General features: G+C 40.1%; 1 protein-coding gene across 1 annotated transcript; it reads right to left on the bottom strand.

Annotated features, from left to right (window-relative positions):
- Window positions 1-1,213: 1,213 nt before the first annotated feature.
- On the bottom strand, window positions 1,214-20,658 carry LOC109137413 (DENN domain-containing protein 5B). The gene is made up of 21 exons (XM_019255574.2): window positions 20,313-20,658; window positions 16,428-16,537; window positions 14,888-15,602; window positions 13,911-14,098; window positions 12,366-12,887; window positions 11,973-12,204; window positions 10,149-10,299; window positions 9,547-9,634; window positions 9,338-9,457; window positions 9,097-9,249; window positions 8,894-8,972; window positions 8,718-8,796; window positions 8,438-8,566; window positions 8,235-8,356; window positions 7,867-8,012; window positions 7,657-7,775; window positions 5,802-5,989; window positions 5,555-5,637; window positions 4,152-4,278; window positions 3,758-3,932; window positions 1,214-2,577 (listed from the first exon to the last, which is right to left on the bottom strand). Exons 1-21 carry the CDS (start codon window positions 20,419-20,421, stop codon window positions 2,394-2,396), a joined length of 3,819 nt encoding a protein of 1,272 aa, XP_019111119.1. The 5' UTR covers window positions 20,422-20,658; the 3' UTR covers window positions 1,214-2,393.
- Between the last annotated feature and the right edge of the window lie 1,531 nt (window positions 20,659-22,189).

Raw genomic sequence — 22,189 nt, 5'->3', positions numbered from 1 at the left:
TGTTACTGTTGTTTATATATAGTCTATATTATTATGGTAAGGGGTAGAGAGTACTTATTAATTACAAAATGGATTAGAATCACTTTTATTGGTTAACCAAATATATATATATATATATATATATATATATCTCTCTATATATATATATATATATATAATGTGTGTGTGTGTGTGTGTGTGTGTGTGTGTGTGTGTGTGTGTGTGTGTGTGTTGATTTATGTGTGTGTATATATAAATATACACTGACCAGCCACTTAATTAGCTGCACTTTTACAATCCAGTGGGATCCAATATAATAGCTCTGACATAAATTCTACTTAGGCTTATGATGTTTTGTTTTGTTTTTTACATGAATTTAACTATTATGTTTAACATTGAGGTTGTAGTTTGCAGTATTGTACAGTGTTTTTAATATTTTGGTCCTAACATATATGTAAATAAGCTGGTCAAAATATTAGAAACATCTCTTAGTATAATCTCAGTATAAGTATAATTACTATACTGCACAGCTCATTCAACAACAGACTGCTACTCCCACTGCTACCACAGGTAGTCAGACTCTTTATCACCAGCATGACTTCATAACTTTTTTAAAATATATTTCTTATTTATGGGTAATTTCTTATCAACCATGTGAATATGATCTGCTGTGACAAGTTAATGAAGTTCAATAAAGTCTGTGACTTTATCTTAAACTAATATTAGAGGTGTTCCCCATTTACATATGAGATATGCCATAATAGTAAACACCTCACAATATAATGCAGTACAGATTAACACTACTGTAAACTACAACCTCAGCAGTACAATTGATATCTCCCTGACAGTGTCAATCAAAACTGAACAATTATAAACTTTGTGAAAGTAGAAATTATATCAGAGCTGTTTTATTGGTTTGTACATGTACCTGATGAGGTGGCCTAATGAGACCATAATGTGATTTACCTCAGTTTGTCTCCCTTGATATGAGTCTTGATATAACAATTCAGCATCATAAGCTTCACAAAAGTAGATTTCACAGTTATTGAATTTAATTGCATAACACCGCTGATTGTGTGACACTGCCAAAAACGATGCTTCAGTCACAGCCAAACACAGCCATACTTAGCTATAAAAGTCTAATTCTCCGTAAACATCAGATGGCTGAAATAGTAAATTTGTTCAGTGACCTGTGAGTCATCACAAAAATAACAAGACTAAGACATGTCAGTTATGTCAATATTAACTTTAATCTTTGACAACACATTTCATAAATAACAATTCATTATTGCTTTTTCTAATCTGTATTTAAACAATAATAGAGGCTTGGTCATTGTGGGTTACATAGTGCTTGCAGGACAGTGCAGGAGACAGCATTTTCATAATTCTTCAACTGTTAAATTAAACGCAACATCAACATAATACCTTAGCGTTTATAAGAACCTGTGCTCTATTCATTGTCTGAAGACAACTGAACAGTTAAGAAACAAACACCGTGACTATTATCCACTTAATCAGTAAAGTGTGTCCATCGTTGAATCTTTTGTTTCACACAGACACAAACAAGATGCTTTTATACAGAAAAATATGCCACAATTCATTACACCATAATAACAAATGGGCACAATTCTATCAAAGATCTAAAGAAGCAAAATATTTACAATGAGAGAGAGAGAAATAAAAAGCTTCCTGACAGTGATGAGGGCTATTTGAACTGACACAATTAGGACACCAGTTTGGTTTCAGTGTTTCAACAACTCCACAGTATGTGACCCCAATTTAAAATAAACAATGAGAAACAAGCAAGATGTTACACGGTATAACAAGAGCATAATAATATTACATTTTCTAACATATAGAGTGGGAACGTTTTCTTTCTTGAGTATATTTACTAAGATATCCTCCAATTAATGAGTCAAGAAAAATGTTTAGATAATAATAACAACAATAAGGCCTGAGTCCTGATATTTCAGATCACAACACACTAAGACAGAAAACAAACATACAAGATTTTGGCCATGCATGTGCTTAGTTTAAAATTCGAGTGCAAGCAATACAGCAGTTGGAGGAGAGTTATAGTTGTCCTAGGATGTTGAGCTGTGTCTACTGTAGATGTGAGATTATGAATGACTCTCTATTTCTCCTTGGGGAAACAGAATTTCACAGTGTAAACAAGCATAGGAAAAATCCGACTATTTCCTGAAGCAAATACAGTATAAGACATTTACATCAGTGAACAAGGCATTATGTTTGGAGTTCCAGTTGCCAGTGACTTCTTGTAGTCCACTCCTTTTTTATGATAAAGTTCTCAAGTGTCTGAATGCACTTCCTTTTTTACCCCGCATATGGAAAGATGAACCCATCAGCATTCCTGCAGAGGATGACAAAACAGGGGCTTTGATCCACCGCCAGGGTCAGAGGTCAACTCCTTTAACCAGTGCAGTCTCCAGGGTGATGGAGAACTCATCGAGTGTGCGTAGGATGCGAGAGAGGGAGTGTACGGCAGCACGGTCCCGCAGCAGAGCGCCTTCCTCGTACGTTCGAGTTGTCAGGGGTAACTCTGCCAGCAGGGGGAGCCACTGAGAGAGAAGCCGGTCCCTGTCAAGAGGAACAAGGTCAACGGTCAATGGTCCCAGATATGCTTGATGAAGTTTAGCATGGAATGAGACAGAACGAGCACCATGTACTGTCTCTTAAAACAGAGAGAAACTAACATGAACTGTGTTCATCTAAAACACAGACACAAGGACTCTTTTAAACACCAAGTGACCAAGCACCGGACACGATACACCGTAGTAACCAGCGAGTTACTTCAATTAACATAACATATGCAAAGAAATAGACGAAATAGACGATGTGAGTTGTGATGTCGTAGACCATCATTTTAGTTCATAGCCATTGCCCAAATAGACCAAATAGTGCATTTGGACCCTTTGCATGCTGGTTCTGGCCCATAGGCCCTGGACTAGACCCAAACCCAGTTAACAATGCATACCTCTGCTTCTCAAGCAACAGAGACCCCACCTCTGTCTTATCACGATAACAGTTTATATACTGTCTATGTAACAATACCAGTTAGATCCAATTTAAAGCAGTCTTTATTGATTCTGACTGCAGAGGCAAAACAAGGATGTAACAGTGGTGTCAGCTGATGTCACAGTTATCGAACTGATTTTTTTGGTACACCAGAAATAAATGGAAGTGAATCAGTATTTCTGCTGCTTTGATTGTGACAAAGAGATATGAAGGTCACCATAGAGATATGGATGATTTTCTGCCTCTCGTGTCCAATCATTAGACGTCAAAGGCTGACACTTCCCCTCCCTGAACTGTATGTTATGTAAACGGGTTCAGTGCGAGAGTCTTGTCATGCTGCAGGCGGCTTCCTCAGGAAGGAAACTATATCAACTTTGCCCAGCACAAAATTATATGATTCCAGTGGGGAGAATATTTTCAAACCTTCTTCCTATTTCTGGTTTAAATATGGACCATAAATCTATGTCTAAAATGTATTACGCTGAGTTAATTACATCACCATCAATGCAATTACAAACCTATTTTTGGATTGCAGTTCCTTTTGTATATGCATTAACTGTTACATCTTTCTCTTCATCTTTTCTAATTACTTTTTTCGCACTATTACCCCATGTTACATCATCTAAGAAAGGAATGATGTCTCTTTGAATTTCCAAGATTTCTTTAGATCTTTCCATTTGTGCAAAAATGTTTTCTTTAGGTGTTTTTAGCTTGAATTTTAAAAGAAATTATGACCACTCACCTGATTCCCAGGCAGACGAACAGCTGGAATTTGCCTTCTTTTCCAATACTTCGTGGCGAGGCGTTGATGGCGTTGACATAGTGGCACAGGGAGTCACATGGTGGACCCTTTGTCAGTACTGATCCCTGCAGGTCACCCATCTGATCAGCTGTCTCCACGGAAACCACTGCCTTCTCTACAGGAAAGAGTTGATCATACTGTCAGTTCATAACATATTCATACTACTAGACTACAGAATGCAAACACTGGAGATGGAGGCTGATAAACACATCAATCGCGCTTTGTTGCATGCTATTTGATATTTGAGATTCATAATCACGGCCACCAGATGGAGACAGGAAATAGAGGAGAAGTAAAACATCACTTTTAATGAACTAACGCTTATGGTGCTTACCCACAAAGTCCCAAACAAACACATTCCTCTGGAAAAGACGGTTACATTTGAAACCGTGCAGGAGGAACTTCTCCAAGGAAAGCACCAGACCTCCTTCACCGCATAACAAGACTGTCAAGTTTCCCCTCTGGGGAGAGAGAAATGGGAACAGAGTTAATAGAGGCACTGTAAGCAAGAGGCTCATCTTTCAGCTTCAGTAAATCCTCTCATAGAAGTTATAGGAGGCACGGCATTTTTCCAAAACCCTCCACAGCACACAACAATTTGTTTACTTCTGAATCTAAAACGCTTCCTCTTTCATTTACTAAGAGGAGGTAAACAGAACAGAGCAAACACTTGTACATTAAAGCCTGCACACTAAAGATGTTATTACAGTGACATTACAGATAAATAAAAAGTACTCCGTCTTTAGTGTTTTCAGCACTTTAACTTTGTTTTCACTGAGAGATGTTGGTCTGATACACAAGTGAGACAAATGAGATGCAGGCTGGAGAAGTCGGGGGAATGAAACGTGTTGCAGACAAAAATGCATTTGGCGTTTTCGTTATTTTAGCTTAGTGAGACAACAGGTTAAATCACTGGTTCCTAACCTGAGGCAAAGCTTCACGGTAGGTCACAAAGCCTTCCTGATTTTAAGAGGTGTAAGAAAACCTTTAAAAAAAAAATAGACAGTATGTCTATATCTCAACTTTTTATCAGTTTCTGTGAAGAATGAAATAACCTTTATTTTGATAGTGACAGCTGAAGAGTGACAGGAAGGTAGGGAGAGATAGAGGAGGGATGACATGCAGTCACATGTCCCAAGATAGTTATTTTAGTTAGTTTACATTATTATTTAAGATAATAAAGTAGCTAACTGAGAAGCTGATTAAATATGTATGCTTGTTAAAAAATGATTATAAAAATATACAAAAACAGAGTGATAAAAGTTTCCATTTCCTGTAACTGCTTATCCTTATCAGGGTCACGTGGGGCTGGAGCCTGTCCCAGCTGGCACTGGGCGAGAGGCGGGGTACAAGTCACAAGTTGGTTTATCATAGAGCCCATAGAATTAAACAACCATTTACACTCACGTTTAACCTGCATGTGTTTCGACTGTGGGACGAAGCCGGAATAGAGATATGCCACGCAGACATGGGGAGAACATGCAAACTCCACACAGAAAGCCAGGAACCCTCTTGAGTGCTAACCACTACCATGCCACCATCTCAAATATTCACAGGAAATAATCTGCTTGTTTTACACAAACCTGTTGCATTATTATTATGCGTTATTTCAGTCAAATTTTGGGTAAATAGTACAGTGGTTGTTCTGCTATTGTTATATATTGAATATGAAATATCCATATAATATGTCACAGATTCAGGGGTTATCAGTTTGGGAACCACTGGAGGAGCACGTACCTCTTGTTCAGGTTTGTGGAAGTGTTTTACAAGGTTGTTTGCTGCTTCCCTCATGTCCTCTTGAACTTCAACAGACAACATTCCTGACAAGATAAATCCAGAATAGATAAAAATAGAAACACAAGGATGAATGATGACAAACACGAGGGGGAAAAGTGATACAGGAGCAGAATCTGTTATTGTAGCGAGCATACAAACAAGTAGGTCAGCCATTGTGCTGAAGAATGTGTTCTTTGTCAGTACGTACTGCTTCGGCCGCCAAGTGATCCCAGCACTGTTCGCACACTTTGGGAAGGAGAGGCCAGCTCTGGTGGAGGTGTCCCTGACCATCTTCCAGCATCCTCCTCTCCACCAGGGGACACCAGCTGACCAATGAGAACCCTTTCCAGGCTGCCATCACCCACGCCTTTCCCCAGCCATCGTCCGCATGGGAACCTGAAAGGAAAGAAAACATTTGATTTATTATACAAGGACAAGGACAGCTGGTGTAGTCTTTCTCAAACCTTTTACACCATGTACCACCTGAGGTAATATTATGCTCTCCATGTACCATCATTATAACAGACAGTTCACACAGCAGGCAGAGAGGAGATGATTTATTTTTGACTGTTGTTGACTCCTGTATGGAAACCAAAAAAAACAGAGCTCATTGGTGGAAAAGGGTTTCATCTGCTCTGCCCTTGGTTTCCTAATACTTCAGCATTTTATCTCCACTTACTATGTTGATATCACATTTTAGCTCTTAACTAATCACTGCACACACTACGTGCATGAATATGACTGCATAGCTTCAGCTGATATTGATGCAAAATATTACAGAAATTTAAATTACATTTTAGCCATGTGTGATTAAAAACTTTGTAGTATTTTGATTGTGTAGTATGTTTTTACATTGATGTGAAATATATTTTTGACTCCTCCACGTACCATAGTTTGAGAATCAGTCAGCTTGTGTAGTGCGGTGAGGCTGTTTATTTTTAATCAGTCAGCTTGTGTAGTGCGGTGAGGCTGTTTATTTTTCGGTGGTTTCATCGCATTCACATATTCACATATATAGTTTAAATCATACAGGGAGTTCAACAGGGGGTTCAACAGGGAGTTCAACAGGGGGTTCATGTCCCCTAGGGTGTCTTTAGAGTTACTACAGCGCGGATGCCAAATTATTGTTTTTCCAAAAATTTAAATATGTCTAAAAATTTGCATCCAACATCCAACATTGATGATACGCTACCCATTATACCTCCTGCAGCCATGTGAGCTGGCACTACAGCCTGCCAGTTTAATATGGTTTTATACAAAATATGTACAGTGTTAGGGAGTCCCTGATCTGTCCCTATATCAACATTGGTTCTCAGACATGTATCACGGGTCGTGTGCAAGCTCCCACTAGTGATACGAAAAAGATTCTCAATATCTTTTTAATTTTTTAAAAATACTACAACATTTCAAATGAAAATAAGATATAACAATATGAGATTACTGCAATGTAATTTAAAATAAGTTTTGCAAAGTGAAGTAAACAGAGGTACAGTGCTTCAAAAACTCTCCAAACAGGAAATATTAGGAAGGGAAGTGTGCACCACTTTTCCACCAAATTTTAGCTCTGGTTCTTCAGAATTCAACAACAGTCAACAATAAACTATCCTTTTATTAGAGATAAATCTGCCTCCTGTGTAGCAAAAGAGGTTGACATACAGTCCTGTATTTTAAGCTGTTAAGATGTTATATTATGGTCATACTTGGAGAGCCGAATATTTTCTGAGGTGGCAGGCAGTGTAAAACACTGATCTATGTGGCCTAAAAAATGTTGAAGACCCTTGATAATAATACATACACCTTTAGACTCTCTAACAGTTAGCAGCTGGTTTAAATTGATGACAGTATGGTGGAAAATAAAAATGCAGTGACCTGAAATATGCTCCAGATAGAGAAAGTGATGGATTGTCTACATTATGTTATTATCATGTATAAAGCAGCTTTCTCATGGGAGGGTTTAAGGAAGTACAGACCGTCAGGATCATTTAAATACCATCGTGTCTATCAAACATGAAGCTGTAATCCACAAACACAACTGGACACCAAGGTCAGAGTGAGGATCTTACTTGTAGGTGTGTCCAGTGATCTCATTATACACCATCACAGAGTCTATCAGACACTTGGCCAGCAGACCAGAGTTCTCCTGTCCCAGCTGCAGAGTGCTCAGTCTGCCCAGGTTCTTGCACTGCAATGAAAAGCACGAGTTAAAGTGTAGCTCTGCGTGTGTCGTCTGTTAGACACAATGTCGACTGTACTGCTGAGAAGTGTGTACAAACCTGGAAATAAATCTCCTGTGTATTCTTTGATAGCTGTCTAACTCCTGAATCGCCCAGTTCTCCTGACACGCACACCCAAGGGTTAACTGTTGCCATCGCAATACTCAGCTTCTTCATGGGTATTATAACAACACGGTACGGAATACCTGCAGAGACAAAGAGTATTTTTAATGTCTATTGACTGAGGTCTGGAGTGCGTGTGTGAATCCGCAGGATACTGGGTGTAATTCAAGTATAAAGGGTCAGTGGGTGGAGACGGAGGTTGTAAAACGCAGACACAACCCGGAGCAGACTTTCTTTGTCCTTGAAAAGCTGTAAAGATGCCAGTAAATTCTAGCATTTTCTTGTTAAAAGTTTACAGGACTCACTGATGGAGGTGAAGACGCGTGTGAAGCAGAGGTAGTCCACAGTGTTGAGAGACAGCAGGTGGAACAAAAACTGCTCTCTTTCTTCCTCACAGAGCAGGAATGCATGAGGTTTGTACAGTTGCCTGTTGGGGTACAAGAAGAAAACAAATGTCAGTCATGGGATTAAGTAGAAATAAAATCCTGAAATATGAGTGAATTGTGACCTGAGCAGCTCTTGGTTTTTAAGCAGCTCTTTCAGGTGTTGGGACAGCATTTTCTTCTCCAGAGCTAGATGGATCCAGGCCCGAGCCTGACCCACCTCAGACAGACCCTCACTCATGGTCTGGATAAACCTGGAAGAAAAAAAAACAAGACAACAAGCTGTGATAATAAAAAACACGGATGTCCTGTACAAAAAAGGTCAAAATCGTCTCCAGTTGCTAAGGAGACTGAGGTCCTTTGAAGTGTTCAGGACGTTGGACCCACACTGTGCTGTTTTTTTACCTCATATCCTGTATTAAAGTTCCTCTCAGGACAGGAGTCCCATCATCAAACGTTCTCTGGTCCGACCCGTTAGACCCCCCTAAACAGATAGCAAGGTAAACACGGCTGATCATTCAACTCTTAGCTCGGATTTACACAAAAAAAATAAAAATAAAACAGCAGTGGTGAGCTCTGACCTGGAGACTCTGCTGGTGTCTCCATCTTCCCCTGGGCTGCCTGATAGTGAAGCAGATGAGACCAAAGTGCGGACTTCCCCTGTTCAAAACAAGCACACTTGTCAACATGCAGTCATTTCTTTATGTTGGAGGAACACGAGGAAACCAGATGGTTTTTGTAGGCCATCTGAGCTGATAAAGGGATGTACTGTAATGTGTCTGACCTGTTTCAGCTGCAGACCATGGCCCCAAGTCCTCTCCAGTAGGTCACACAGACCGTGGATGAGTGTGTTCTCCTGCAGGCCTGTGATGTTGGCTTCTCCCTGACCCAGTTCCACACTCTCCTTCCCCATCCTCTCCATCAGCATCCGTTTGGTCTAAAAAGCCAGAGGACACTTTGTGGCATTAACCTTGAACAACAATTTAAGAAATCAGCCTACATTACCACAAGGATGGAGCCCTCACCTTCAGACGACACTCGCTTAGCAGCCCGTCGACAAACTCTCTGTGAGTCTGAGTGACGGCTTGAGGCGATGAGTCGAGCAGCTTAGACTGGCGCAGGTTCTTCCTCACAAATGTGTGCTTCTGTTAAATATGCAAAAAGGTATTACATCAAGCTTGTTACAGCCTGTGTGTTTGTCTATGTGTGTCTGAACACATGAAAGTACCTGTACCTGTCTCTGTTCATTTTCCACTGAGTGTTCAGTCACCGTTGATCTCTTGGGGTCGGACCTGCGTGATGCTGTGACACGACTGGACCACCTGTTCACACAGATAACGTAAAATAAACTTTGTGTAATTTAAAGAATATGTGTGGGTATTTTGGGTAGTCAGTAAGGTAGACCATGGCTACCTTTGATATACTAATGCAGTGGTTCTTATTTTTGTTGTTGTTAGAATTCATATACAGTTGAATTGTCAATTTTTAGGTCACTTTGGTCAAATCTGTACTATTAACACGAGGTGTGGCGTGAGCAGAGGTCATGTATCAATTACTTTTAGCGATCAAACTATTTTGTAGCCATTTTGTTAATTATTCTGTTTGTAAACTACTTTTAAGTAGATTTGCCATTTATTGTGATAATAATTATTTTTTTTATTTGGATGTTTATTTTCCTCCTAAAGTGTGTAGCTGTATTGGTTTAATCATAAATAATCATTTTATTCCAACTAGTTGAGCTACTTCTTGTACCCTCTTGGATCTGCTCTGGGTTACAACTTTGCAACGTGGTTGGGAATGAAGTCTTCTGAATAAGAGCAGATAACAAAGGCTCACTTGTTGGTGTTTTGTCCCTGTGCAAGCACATCAGCCTGCAGCTTGGGGAAGTAGCCCTGCTGGTGACGACCCTGGCCAATCCTCATGTCCAGCAGGTGGGGGTGTATGGCTGTGTGGTCAGCCTTCAGCAGTCTGCGCTCAATGGCCTGAGCTGCAGAGACAAACACAGTAATGCTTAAGATCCAACACCGATGAGTCATGAAAGTGACGATAAAAAGACATTTCCTTACATGAACATCTTGTATTCAATTGGTTGGGATTATATTCAATCCCTTTTGTGATTTTCATTTCAATTTAAGAAATGCATCAGTTTAATAGCTAAACGTACCAGTACACGTCCCCTGGAGCAGAGTTTAAGCAGTACTTATTACAACAGAGCACCTAAACAACAGAATCCACATACTGTACAAGACAAACCAAAACACGACAGATGGAGACAGATTTGTAGATTCCCTCTTAAAAATCTGGCATATAAAAAATATAAATATAAAAATCAGATTTGGCACAATGGGAATATCTCCTACTTTCATTATTTTGAAAGTTTTTTTTTTTTAACTGTTTGGATCAATATTCTCCCTAAGCTATTGTATCTTTTTCAGTCATTACCCATCTGGATACTGATATTAATCTTTCCATGTTAATATGGCAGAAAAGGAAACCTAGGTCTATATTGAAACTATTTCCTGACCCCAAAAAATAATAATGATAATAAAATAATAATCAGTCGGACCTAATTTGAAATTATATTACTGGACTGCACAACTTTGTGTCCTGGCTGAGTGGTTAATGCAAGAAAAAATGCCAGTTTTGGAGCATAACAGCTGGAGAAAACTGATTTTAAAAAATGAATGGATGACTATTTCCTAGAACATCACAGTCATTGGTGAGAAAGAGCAATGAAGACTGCAAAGAGCAAGGGCTTTCTTCCAGGTAGATTAAACGCTGGATTAGGCATAGGAAGTGGACGAGAAAGGAAAATAGATCAAATGTTTAAGGGGGGATTTTAAAATAATTTCAACAATTATAAGATAATTTGGGTTTTATGCTTCAATGTTTGTTTGTTTTTTTATTTACAATTGAGAAATTATTTACCGTCACATAGGGATTGTGGAAGGAAAGAGTAGTAAAAATAATCATGTCACGTGTGAGGAAATACTTTAAAAGAAAAAGTGGAATCTGACGTTGAATGTCTTTATCGAAGATGAAACATAGAAATAAACTCCTTTCATTTCATCAAAATTTGATCCAACACCAATGACACCTAAACTAATTAGTGCTGGCGAGATTGTAAACAGGTCGGAGATCACACACACATTTTTGTAAGGATTGTACAAAATTGAGATCATTACTAGGAGAATATTGATTTACAACTAGAACCACTGTATTATATTACCCTGATAGAGTGATACAAAAGCTGACTTGCTGCAGATCTTTTTATTGGTGGCATAAAAATTTTGAACTCAATCTGGACTCAGTCCACTGCCACTAATACCCATTTCCTTTCCTTTCCTTTCCTTTCCTTTCCTTTCCTTTCCTTTCCATTTTCTGGGTACAGATGCTGAAAACCGATGAAACATCCTGATGTTGTAGGTTGTTATTAAAATGTACAGCTTCTTCAAATGACTGCAATACTTTAGGTTACTATTAAATGCCAAGGTACTTTCATTTATTATAGATGTCACTTCCATCTCAAAAACATCTATTTGTGTTACATATTCAGTTGTTGTAGAAACACAGTATCTATTTTGTGACTTATTTTGTAACAGTATATATGTCATAGTACTCTATTTCATCCTCTTTTGTTCCTGAGGATCTCCACAGTACCTGACTCAAAGAGTGAAGTGCATTTCCTGTAACGACAGTTACGGGAGTCCTCTTCATCTGTGTCATACAGTCGTTCTCTCTCCAGCCGGTTGTCAAACAGTTGCTGCAGTGGCTCTCTATCCGCCCAGCGAGATATCACCTTCCCGTCCACAAAAGCAGAAAACATGGACGTCTCCAGGAACCGAGACAAGAAGTGCAAGTGGGTTGCAGGTTGGACTGAGAGGAAAGAACCCTGAAACATTGAAACAGCACAAAACATGGACAGAGATATCATATTTTTGCCACAATCAAATGCACAGAGAAACAGTCTCAACATATGTTCAAATAATTTGCATAAATACAGTACTTTTATTAGATCAATCAATCATTTTGCACTGACATTTACTGAATTACCTTATCAAAGCTGAACGACGCCTCTCGGTTACTCAACCAGGAATCCAAATCAACTGCGCTGTGGATGACAAAATCCTCGTACCTGCCAAACATGGCAGCAAACCGTCCTGCAAACACCTCCCTCAGCTGAATGTTGAGCTTCGCAGCCTTCAGCTCTTCCTCCTCCTCCTCAAACACGTGTCCCAGCGTCTTCCCTTCATCTGACATTTTTCCTCCTCCACACCTCCGTGCCAGAGCCTGCAGCCTCTCCAGCACCGCCAGCTCCTCGCCGCCGAGGTTCCCGTTCCTTCTGTCCTCCATCAGATCCTCCAGCACCAGACTGCTCAGGCGTGGAGATGTGGTGGCGGTGGTGGTGGTGGTGGTGGTGTTAGGCTTAATAATCGTGCCACCCTGAGGAGGGAGCCCAAAACGCAGCAGTACCTCACTCAGCTCCTGGATTAACTCGATCTGGTCTGGAAACAAGGGAAGGTCCTCTGGAGCCTCGACAGAGTGTTTGTCAATGTCCACAAAGCACAGGTTGGCCTGTGTGGGGACAAAAGAAGAGAGATAATCATAACAGACACAACAATCACAATGTACAGACTCTTCTGGCTGAGCTTTAACATCCAATTAAGATCAGAGACGATAAACCCTCAGAGGGTATTAGCATGCGAAGGATTATGCTGCTATCAATGCAACAAGGGAAATATTAGGATTTCACACAGGCAAACCAATTAGAAAAAACAAAAAAAACTGTGCCCACGAAGCTGCTGAGCAAAGAGTTCGATACTGTGTGAGAACGATAGGAACTGATTTAAAAATACTGCTTCTGTAAGCAGCAGTGGAGCACGGTGGTGTCAGCAGCAACGTGACCTTCAACAGCGACCTCAGGGAGGCAGTTAACAGCCTCGGGGGATGATGTACTGGAGAGTGGACATTTGCAGACATCCTCTTACTCTCTGCAGCTTCTTCCTACTTAAAGTATTTAGTTCTTTTCATCATCTCTTTCATTTAAATATCAGGAGGAGATCATGTTTTGATGTTTTGAGGACCATTTTTGAGTCAAAATGTGGCCATATCGACGTCAAGAAGAAAAAAAAACATTGCAACCAAATCAATGTATGATTAAAATATCTTCCTAGCAAATTACCACTCATACATTAAACTGTGCAACTCAAGAAATGACTGGTAATCCCCAATTCTCATTAATTATTCAGCCCATTATTCAGGATCTCTCAGTCTGCTCTGCATTTTTGCTTTCATCCCCCACTCCCAAGCCGTCTTTCAGCTGCCTCCTTACTGTGGCAGAGCGACTTCAAAGAGTGAGAAATTCATGCAGCATAAAGTGATCTTGTGTGCAGGATTAGATTTGTGAAAGGGAAATGTATCGTCTCAGTTTGACAGGCCGGTGGCAAAGAGCAAATTGTCGCGCATGCAGCACAGAGAGGATCAGTAAATGGCTGGAAGAACATCCCAGTTTAGCAAAACATTTTTAGATCCTTTTGTGTCAATGTTTATAAAAATCCTGATGACAGAAATTTAAACATATGATCCTTGTTTAGGTACCTCGTGTGGAAGGTGGAGGGAGGATCGCTGAGCTCCGTCCCTGCGCTGGATACCCATCATGAACGGCACAGGGGCATCCAGGAGGTGATTTAGCGGTGCAGAAACAATGGGCAGGTAGATGTGTTGCCACTGGAATGGGAATAACAAAGTGGTGACGCCCTCTGCCACTGTCATCAAACGCTGGTAGTCTGAGGAGATGAGTCAGATGAGAGAGAGAGAGAGAGAGATGTGAGATTAGCACGAATGAATCACCTTAAAGTATCAAGAAATGAAGTACATTCCTGTTAATGCTACTTTAATGAAGCTGTTTACATGAGCTGCTTATACAACTATTAAACTCAGATTCCTGTTGACATGCAGCAGAGCGCTGCCCGTTTAATGACTGAGGATGTTCCACACTCATTAAGTTTCAATGTCAGTCTCTCTGCAGTATTTACCCTCAAACCTTTCTGTCAGGTTAGTGCTGCAGGTTACACATGGGATAACTACAGTGAAAACAAAAAAAAATTGCATATTTGTTTATATATTATGTTATATATTTTATTTATATATTAAAGTTTTGTCCATTTTTTCACCATGTATTGTACTTGTCTTGTCTATTTCTATTGATTCTACATTTTGGTGTTATATTTATGTCATGTCATCATACCTTAAAGAACTCATAGTACCTTACTACCCCACTACAACACTGCAGGGTTCCTTGTGGTTCCTACAGTCTCCAAAAGAGCCAGAGCTTTGAGCTATCAAGCTCCTTTTATGTGGAACAAGCTCCCATTTTGGGTTCAGGAGGCAGACACGGTCAACACTTTTATGCATAAGTAGACTTATGCACAAAACAAAACATTCTGTAAAAACACTGAAAAGAGTGTCTTAAAATCGAGTTTATATAATAAACATTATAACATCTATCTTATTTTACCCTGGTGTACATTAAATGTTAGCAACATGAGAGCATTTCTTATTTTTATTGTGCTGACCTTGTGAGCAAAGTAGGACTTGCGTCTCCAGAAGTGCACAGGTAAGTAGTTGCACCATATTGTCCACACCCAGCAGGGAGAACGCCTCTCCAAGAGGATACTCCCCCAGTGGCAGCTCACCCGGCCCAGGCCGCTGGCACACGATGGGTCCCTGTACACCGTGGAACCTCAACGACCTGCCAGGAGGAGGCAGGGGGACCTCGTACAGGATATTATGGATGTAGCTCTCTAGAGGGAGGGGTGGGGGTGTGTGTGACGTCACAGCCTGATGCAGCTGGGACAGAAACTGTCGCGCAGCTTGAAGAAAGGGGAGTGGAGTGAAGAGGCAGAGGGCTTTGGACACATACAGAGTGTCTCGTGCCGGATCAAAAGAACCTGCACAGCCGAGGCAGCCAGACAACCCGGCCAAAGACTCGGCATCTGACTCATCCAGGCTGCTCACAAGCGAGTCCATGCTGGAGGTGGAGGGCGAGGAGGCAGACGAAGATGAGGATGAGGGAGAGGAGGCAGAGGAAGCTGAGTGGTGCTCAACGTGGTGCATCTGGTAGAGAGTTTGCATGGCAGTGATGATCTGAGCACTGGTAACCTCCTCGTAGAAGGTGTGGACGAAGCCATAGGAACGTGTGCCGTCGTCAAAAGACATTGTGAATGAGTGAAACTGAGGATCAAGCCGGTCAGCCTGAGTGCGGAAGGAAAGACCCCTCGGCATACAGAGCTGAGGAGAAAGTGTGAAGAATAAAGAGGAGGAAACATAAAGGAGGGTTTAAAATTAAGTAACAATAAACCACAGTAAGCTTTCACAGTAGTTTCAATAGCTGATATAAAAAACAGTGAACTTTCTAAACTATATTCTTGTTTTCTGAATTTAGACTAAAGCATATCTGGGACAATGGGGAGGAAAATAAAGGAGGCTGAACAAAGAAGAAATATGTGATAAAAATGAAGCTTGTATCCAGCAAAAAAGCTAAACAAGAAAATAGAGCAAATCCTGGTTCCTGTAAAATTTATTCAAAGCTAAATTTTAGCGATCTTCTTAGAGTTAAAGGAAATATTTTAGCAGAGAAAATGGAAATAACTGATAAACATGGAAGAACGTACAATAATATCCCAGGAAAAGTTTTTGTGCTGCTGACACATATAGATGTTTCCAGGACTACTAATTTAAATAATCAGAAATAAATAACTGTGGTGTCTATTTTGATGCGCGAAAAGTCAGTTATGACATCAAAATGAATCATATCTGACTGCTAATGATCCTCAAGAGAATAATTCATTTTCACCCTGACCTACTTTTTTTTAACACAGAGAAATAATTAGACAAAAGAAAGAACACTGTATACTCTATGAGAGGCTGCAGACAAGGGAAGATAAATGGCTCCTACCACACCTTTTTCCCCAGTTGTTTTTGTTATCATGTTCCTCTTTTGTAACAATTCCCGTACAAAGCATTTACACTACAAACAAGGCACATGTTGTCCTTCCTTATCATTCCCATTGTTGTGAGAGAAAATGAGCGACACTGAAGAAGAGGACTTCTCACCATGTTGACAGCATCTTTATTGAAGGGGTTCCTGTCTGTGCTTTCAGGGTAGTGCACCAGAACCTTTGATTTGAAGGACCGTCGAATAGGGCTCTGCTCAAAAGCCTCACCTGAAAGACATAAATACAGCATTATCGCATTAGTACAGAGTGATCTTTAACATTCATACGAGCTGAGATAGAATTAATTAAAAAGATGAAAAGGACAGAGCAGAGGATGCCAAACAAAACAACAGTAGCTTTGATTTGTGAAAAAGCTCAGAGAGGACGACCTTGTCTGATACAGGCTGAACAAAAAAAAAAAAAGTTCATCTGTTGTCGACAGCTAGAGCCATTCTGCAGCAAAGAAGGAAAAACCTTTCCAAGGGTTATGTAACTCAACTCATTACCATAGAGATAGACTGAGAAAGCAGTACAACACCCTTCATCCCTGACACTCTGCACCAGGAAACTCTTTACTCTTGTAGGGAGTGTGCACAGGATGAAAATACGCTACCACTCTGGGTAAAAGATGAAAGATCTCTATAAAACTAGCTACATGTATATAAAACGATTGAATTTGCAGCGCCTGCAAGAAAACATTCCCAATACATTCCCAATGCTCAGATTTGATGCATTGCCATGTCCGGCTCAAGTTTCCCACTCTCTTCAGTCTCTTTACCTTGTGTCAGCTTCTAGCTCTGGTTACAGTCTGTGTGAGATAGAAACAAAGTGTGTGTGTGTGTGTGTGTGTGTGTGTGTGTGTGTGTGTGTGTGTGTGTGTGTGTGTGTGTGTGATCCAGTGTGTGTAATGGTTGTGAATGAGATACTTTCATTATTCATCCACTTTCTGGTGGGGATGCCCTTGAACAGTCCTCTTCACCGTATTCCCCATTTCACTACTCCACCATGAATTCTCAGACTTCATGATCAGTCTTCTCTCAGCTGCCAGCTTTGATGCACTCATTCAGTATTCGGGAACATCCACTTTACTTGCCCACGAGATGACGCACAGCACCACGAGAGAGGAAACTGCACAGTAGGCAACGTGAGGAGGGGGAACGGCTTGAAGTTAAACTGAGTCAGACTGGTAGGTGGGAGACGGATGCTAATGGATTACAGTGACAACAGGGAGAGTAAATGTTCTTTGCCACGGATACAAATTGGTATCTGCGCTGAGAGGCAGAATAAAGCCTCGCTTAGAAGAACACCTAGTTGCCATGGTTGCAATTTCCACCGAAGGCCTCAAAGATAGCCATCAAGACAAAGCTCGTCAGCGGTTACGTCACAATGAGTTTTATCAGCTGACCTGATTAAAACCCACATGCCTCCTGACACTAGTTCCCACCACTCTCTTCTCTTTCTGTGAGTGAGAGGGAGGTTTGTTTTAGGGTTTGAATGAGAGTTTAAATGCCTGTTTGAATTAGGCTGTAATTAGCATGTTTCCTCCGCTTACCACATTAACATACACACAGTAGAAACTATGTGTGAACTGCAGAATACTTAACATAATCAAAAAGGGCTGCAACTAATACATACTTTCATTCTTATTTTATATTTTTCTTGAGTGAGTGTTTGTACCATTAAATGTGCCAAAGATGATGTGTTCAAATTGCTTGTTTTGTCCAATGAGCAGTCCGAAAAAAACTCAAATATTTTCAATTTACTGCCACACAAGACAGAGAAAATCAGCAAATCTTCACAACTAATATGTTGTCTGGCATTTCGGATTTCAAAAACTGATTAACAAAACAGTTGCTAAATCATTTTCTATCAAATCAACTAAGAACAAAAACCAAAATTTATATTTAATGTACAGTCCACAGTTTGTACATTAATCACAAAGATGTATGGCCCCCACATCCCTAAAACAGGCCCACTTAATCAGGGATGATTGAACATCCATAAAAGGTAGACAGCTGTCATATTCACCAGCTGAATAACCCCCACCGTCCCATTCATCACAACATTACATGAGCAGATGAGGATAGATATTAAAAAAAGGCGGAGAGATTAAAAATGACAGCAAATGTCAGCTGGCCAGCATTGACTGATGAGGACTTGAACAATCACTCCATCTTTGCATTGCACGTTTGTCCGTCCATTGAAGGTGAGACACAAGGAAAATGACAAATTTTTCGCTTTTCATCTCAGCCAAAGATGCTTAAAATAAAAAGGATAAAAGTGCTGTGCTGAGAGCCTAAAAATACATTTCTGTGTACTAAATGCACTCTTTGCAATTAACTCGCAACCGATCAGTCAGGGTGTTCTCGCCCTCCACTGATGTCATCCCCCTGTGACCGTCACCAGACCCGAACGGGCGCTGAAGCCTTGGCCATTCAGCGTGCCAACAGGCAACGTCACATGAAATTTGATTAGGCTGCAGAAAACACAGTGGCATCTATTGATAAGCCAACAAGAGCAGTTTGTTTTTCTGTAGGCATTCACTAATTACACACAAGAAGAGATACAGTATGACCTCTCACATCCAAACCCTCATAAGGCTGATGTAAAGAATAAACATCTATGTGTTGACTGCAGTTTATAGGATATGTATGTAAAGAGACACAAAGCCCCCCTACTGCTGCAGTGGGTCTAAGATGACCTGCTGTTACATAAGCAGATTGGTGGAGCTCAGATATACTCGCCAGCAGTGCTGTCACACACTGCAGGGAGCCAGCTATCAAAGTCCCCGATGGTTAGTCAGAGCACTGAATAATCTGCAGCAGTCTCATCTTAAATATATTTCATATTATTCAAACGACAAAAACAAGGTAGGATTAAGCATGTCCAGTTACAGCCACATTTCCCCTGAAGATCCACATGAGCTGCTGCAAAGAATACAGAGATAATAGAGGGTGACTCCACAAAACAAATCTGGAAGTGACAGTTCAAGGTGTTGGTATTAAGCACACCTCATTTTTTTTCCTCACACATGGATACATGCAGACGTCACAGAGGGCTCCAGGGTGAATCTGTCCTCACCTTACCAGTGTGTCAACAGCTACAGTGTTGATGAAAGCCACACCACCTGATATCTCTGTTTCTATCCACCACAAATAAACCATCACTGCAGCTGACCCCTACATCCACAGCATTCCTTCAGGCTTTAGGTGATAAAGGACAGAGAGGGTGGTTTGGTAAAGCAAAAAGGTCCATCTCTGTTTGAGATAAGAGCCGCAAAGATTCATCATTGTACACTGTGATCAACCCTGTGTTAATCATGAACCACCGCCTGGGTGCTCCATCTGTGGTCCAGCTTTATTAGGCAGGACAGGATGTTGTCGTACCCCATCTATTTAGCCCTTTCTCCATGTTCCTCATCCAGGTGTAGTAGTGGATGACTTGCAGAAACTAACAAAGCTATATTCTCAGTACGGTGTTAAAAATATCATCAAAAGACAAACAGAACCGCCCAAGCAGAGTTCATACAAAAGCTTAATAATAGAGGATGACACAGGATGTTTGTCATGTTAAATTAAATCAGATTGCTTCACGTTCAGAGGAGAAATGATCATTCTCTTTGTATGTCATGTTTCATACTAAGGAATACGTCTTACATCAGCATTGTGTTTAGGAATACACACATCCTGCTGCCAAAAAAAAATATTTTAATGAAATTATGTTGGAATTTATTTGATAGAAATTAAATAAAATAATGTTATTGTTCATATAACAGCCTACAGAGACAGAAGGGGAGGCAGAGATGTTATTCTGCTCAGGCTGCTGGCAGATTTTTTGTTGTCAACAAGCTTTGAAAGGAAAAAATGTGGCCTCCAATCAAAACATATTTAAATAGATGTCACCCCAACACACACACACACACACACAAACAGACAGAGAGAGAGACCTACATGAAACAATAAATGCTTTGATATAATATTTTGGTTATGTTTATATAATGTACCTGCTCCATCGTCCGGTTCCAGGCCTGTCTCCGTGTCCACTCCACACACAACAAAATAGTGGGCGAAACGGCAAGAAGCCGATCCTGTGGCCGCTGCAGACCCGCTCATCCTCGACGCGTTTATGGTGTGAGAGCTCCGTGTGACTTCTACTTAACGTGGAGGGTTCATAGCTGATGAGGATGATCCGAAATGTTTTGGCCCCCTCTCTTTGATCCGTGCAGTGGGCTGTGTCCCGCTCGCCTGACTGGATCTACTAATCGAGGACTGGATGATCCACCGATGGTCATCTCGTTTGTTCAGAGGGGGGAGGAGGCTGTGAAGCCTGGGAGAGAGAGAGAGAGGGAGGAAGAGAGGGAGGAGACAAAGACTTCATCATCATCGTCAGTCTTTTAAAGGTTGTTGTCCAAATTCACATAGCATGACACATAAATAAAAATGTCAGAGTACAGTTTAAACATATTTCAAGTATAATAAGGAATGCATGTTTACCTTCATCAACATCAAATAACAATCTTAATATAGTTAATATTATTAAGACACATAATGAATGATACAATCATATTTCATGCAGCTTCTGTATATATTTGTATCTTTTGTATGTGTGTAAACAAATACAATTCAAAGAGTTGTGCATATTGTTTTGAAAGGAAGTAAAAACCACTAAAATTCAGATTAATATTAATTATATAAACTATGAAGAGTCAAATTACTGTATGCCATCTACATTTACACTGTTTACATTGTTTTGTCTTTTATTGCTATTAAAATACCATTGCTATATTTACACTGTTAATATCTTTTTAAATTTGCTGTACTTCTAAAACTAAAAATAAAGATGACTTGACTTGAAGAAGAAAAAAAGCACTAAAAAATAAGAATTTGCTGATTAATAATTATATATATATATAGATATGATATATATAAGATATATATAGATATAGAGTATATAGCTTATATATATAAATTGGGCAAGCTGAGGTTGGAGACTATAATCAAAGCTGTATATCCTGATGGAGACATGATAAAGCTCAGATAACAGAGCTCAGCAGTGTGTAGACACATGCTGCAGCTGTGTTGTAGTTGATAAGACTTGTTGCAAAGCAACTTTGCTTGTGACATACAAAGTCAAAGAGCCAACCAAGGCAACTACAAAGGTGACACTTTCCAGTGTACTGGCTTGTAGTCACCACTGAGGGTCAGCAGTTAGTAACTCTTCATGTCAGTGAGACAAATCTGAAACATCTGAACTTGAATTTATAACTTTTTGACAGTAAATATAAAGTAATTAAAAACATGTCAGCTGATTTTTAAAAGGCTATCAATCATAATGTCAACATTGTTTGTTATTAAAATCGTGAATATTTCTTGTCACAGAGAGCAAAAATCCAAAATTGACTTTTCTACAACTTTGATAATAGAAACACTTACATTTAAAATGATATGTTCTCTGACATAGTGAAGATATGAAACAAACAAAGTGTTACTACACTGATGACTGTGTTTGAGGTAGAGCAGATGATCAGTGTTTCTCCACTTGTCCTTGAGCAAGTTACTGAACCACAAATTGCTCCTGAAGGCTGTGCAGTCGTTGTGTGAATGTGTATGAATGGTTAGCTCATAAAACTGATGAGCAGTTGGCACCTTGCATGGCAGCCAGTGCCATCAGTGTATAAATGGGTGAACGAGATATGTAGTTTGAAAGCACCTTGAGTGGAAAGATAGGAGGATGAAGATGAAGAAGCACTGCACACCAGCTAAACCCTCCCTAAACAGTGTTGTTACTCCCTGTGTGGATCATTGAGTTATTAGGACAGTCTGTTAAATAAAAGAAGAATAAAGAAAGTCATCTGTTGTTGTTGCCTTGATGTACACGTGA

The sequence above is a fragment of the Larimichthys crocea genome, chromosome XXI (genome assembly GCF_000972845.2).
Source record: "Larimichthys crocea isolate SSNF chromosome XXI, L_crocea_2.0, whole genome shotgun sequence".
NCBI lineage: Eukaryota > Metazoa > Chordata > Actinopteri > Sciaenidae > Larimichthys > Larimichthys crocea.
This window is presented reverse-complemented; position numbering and strand designations above follow the sequence as displayed.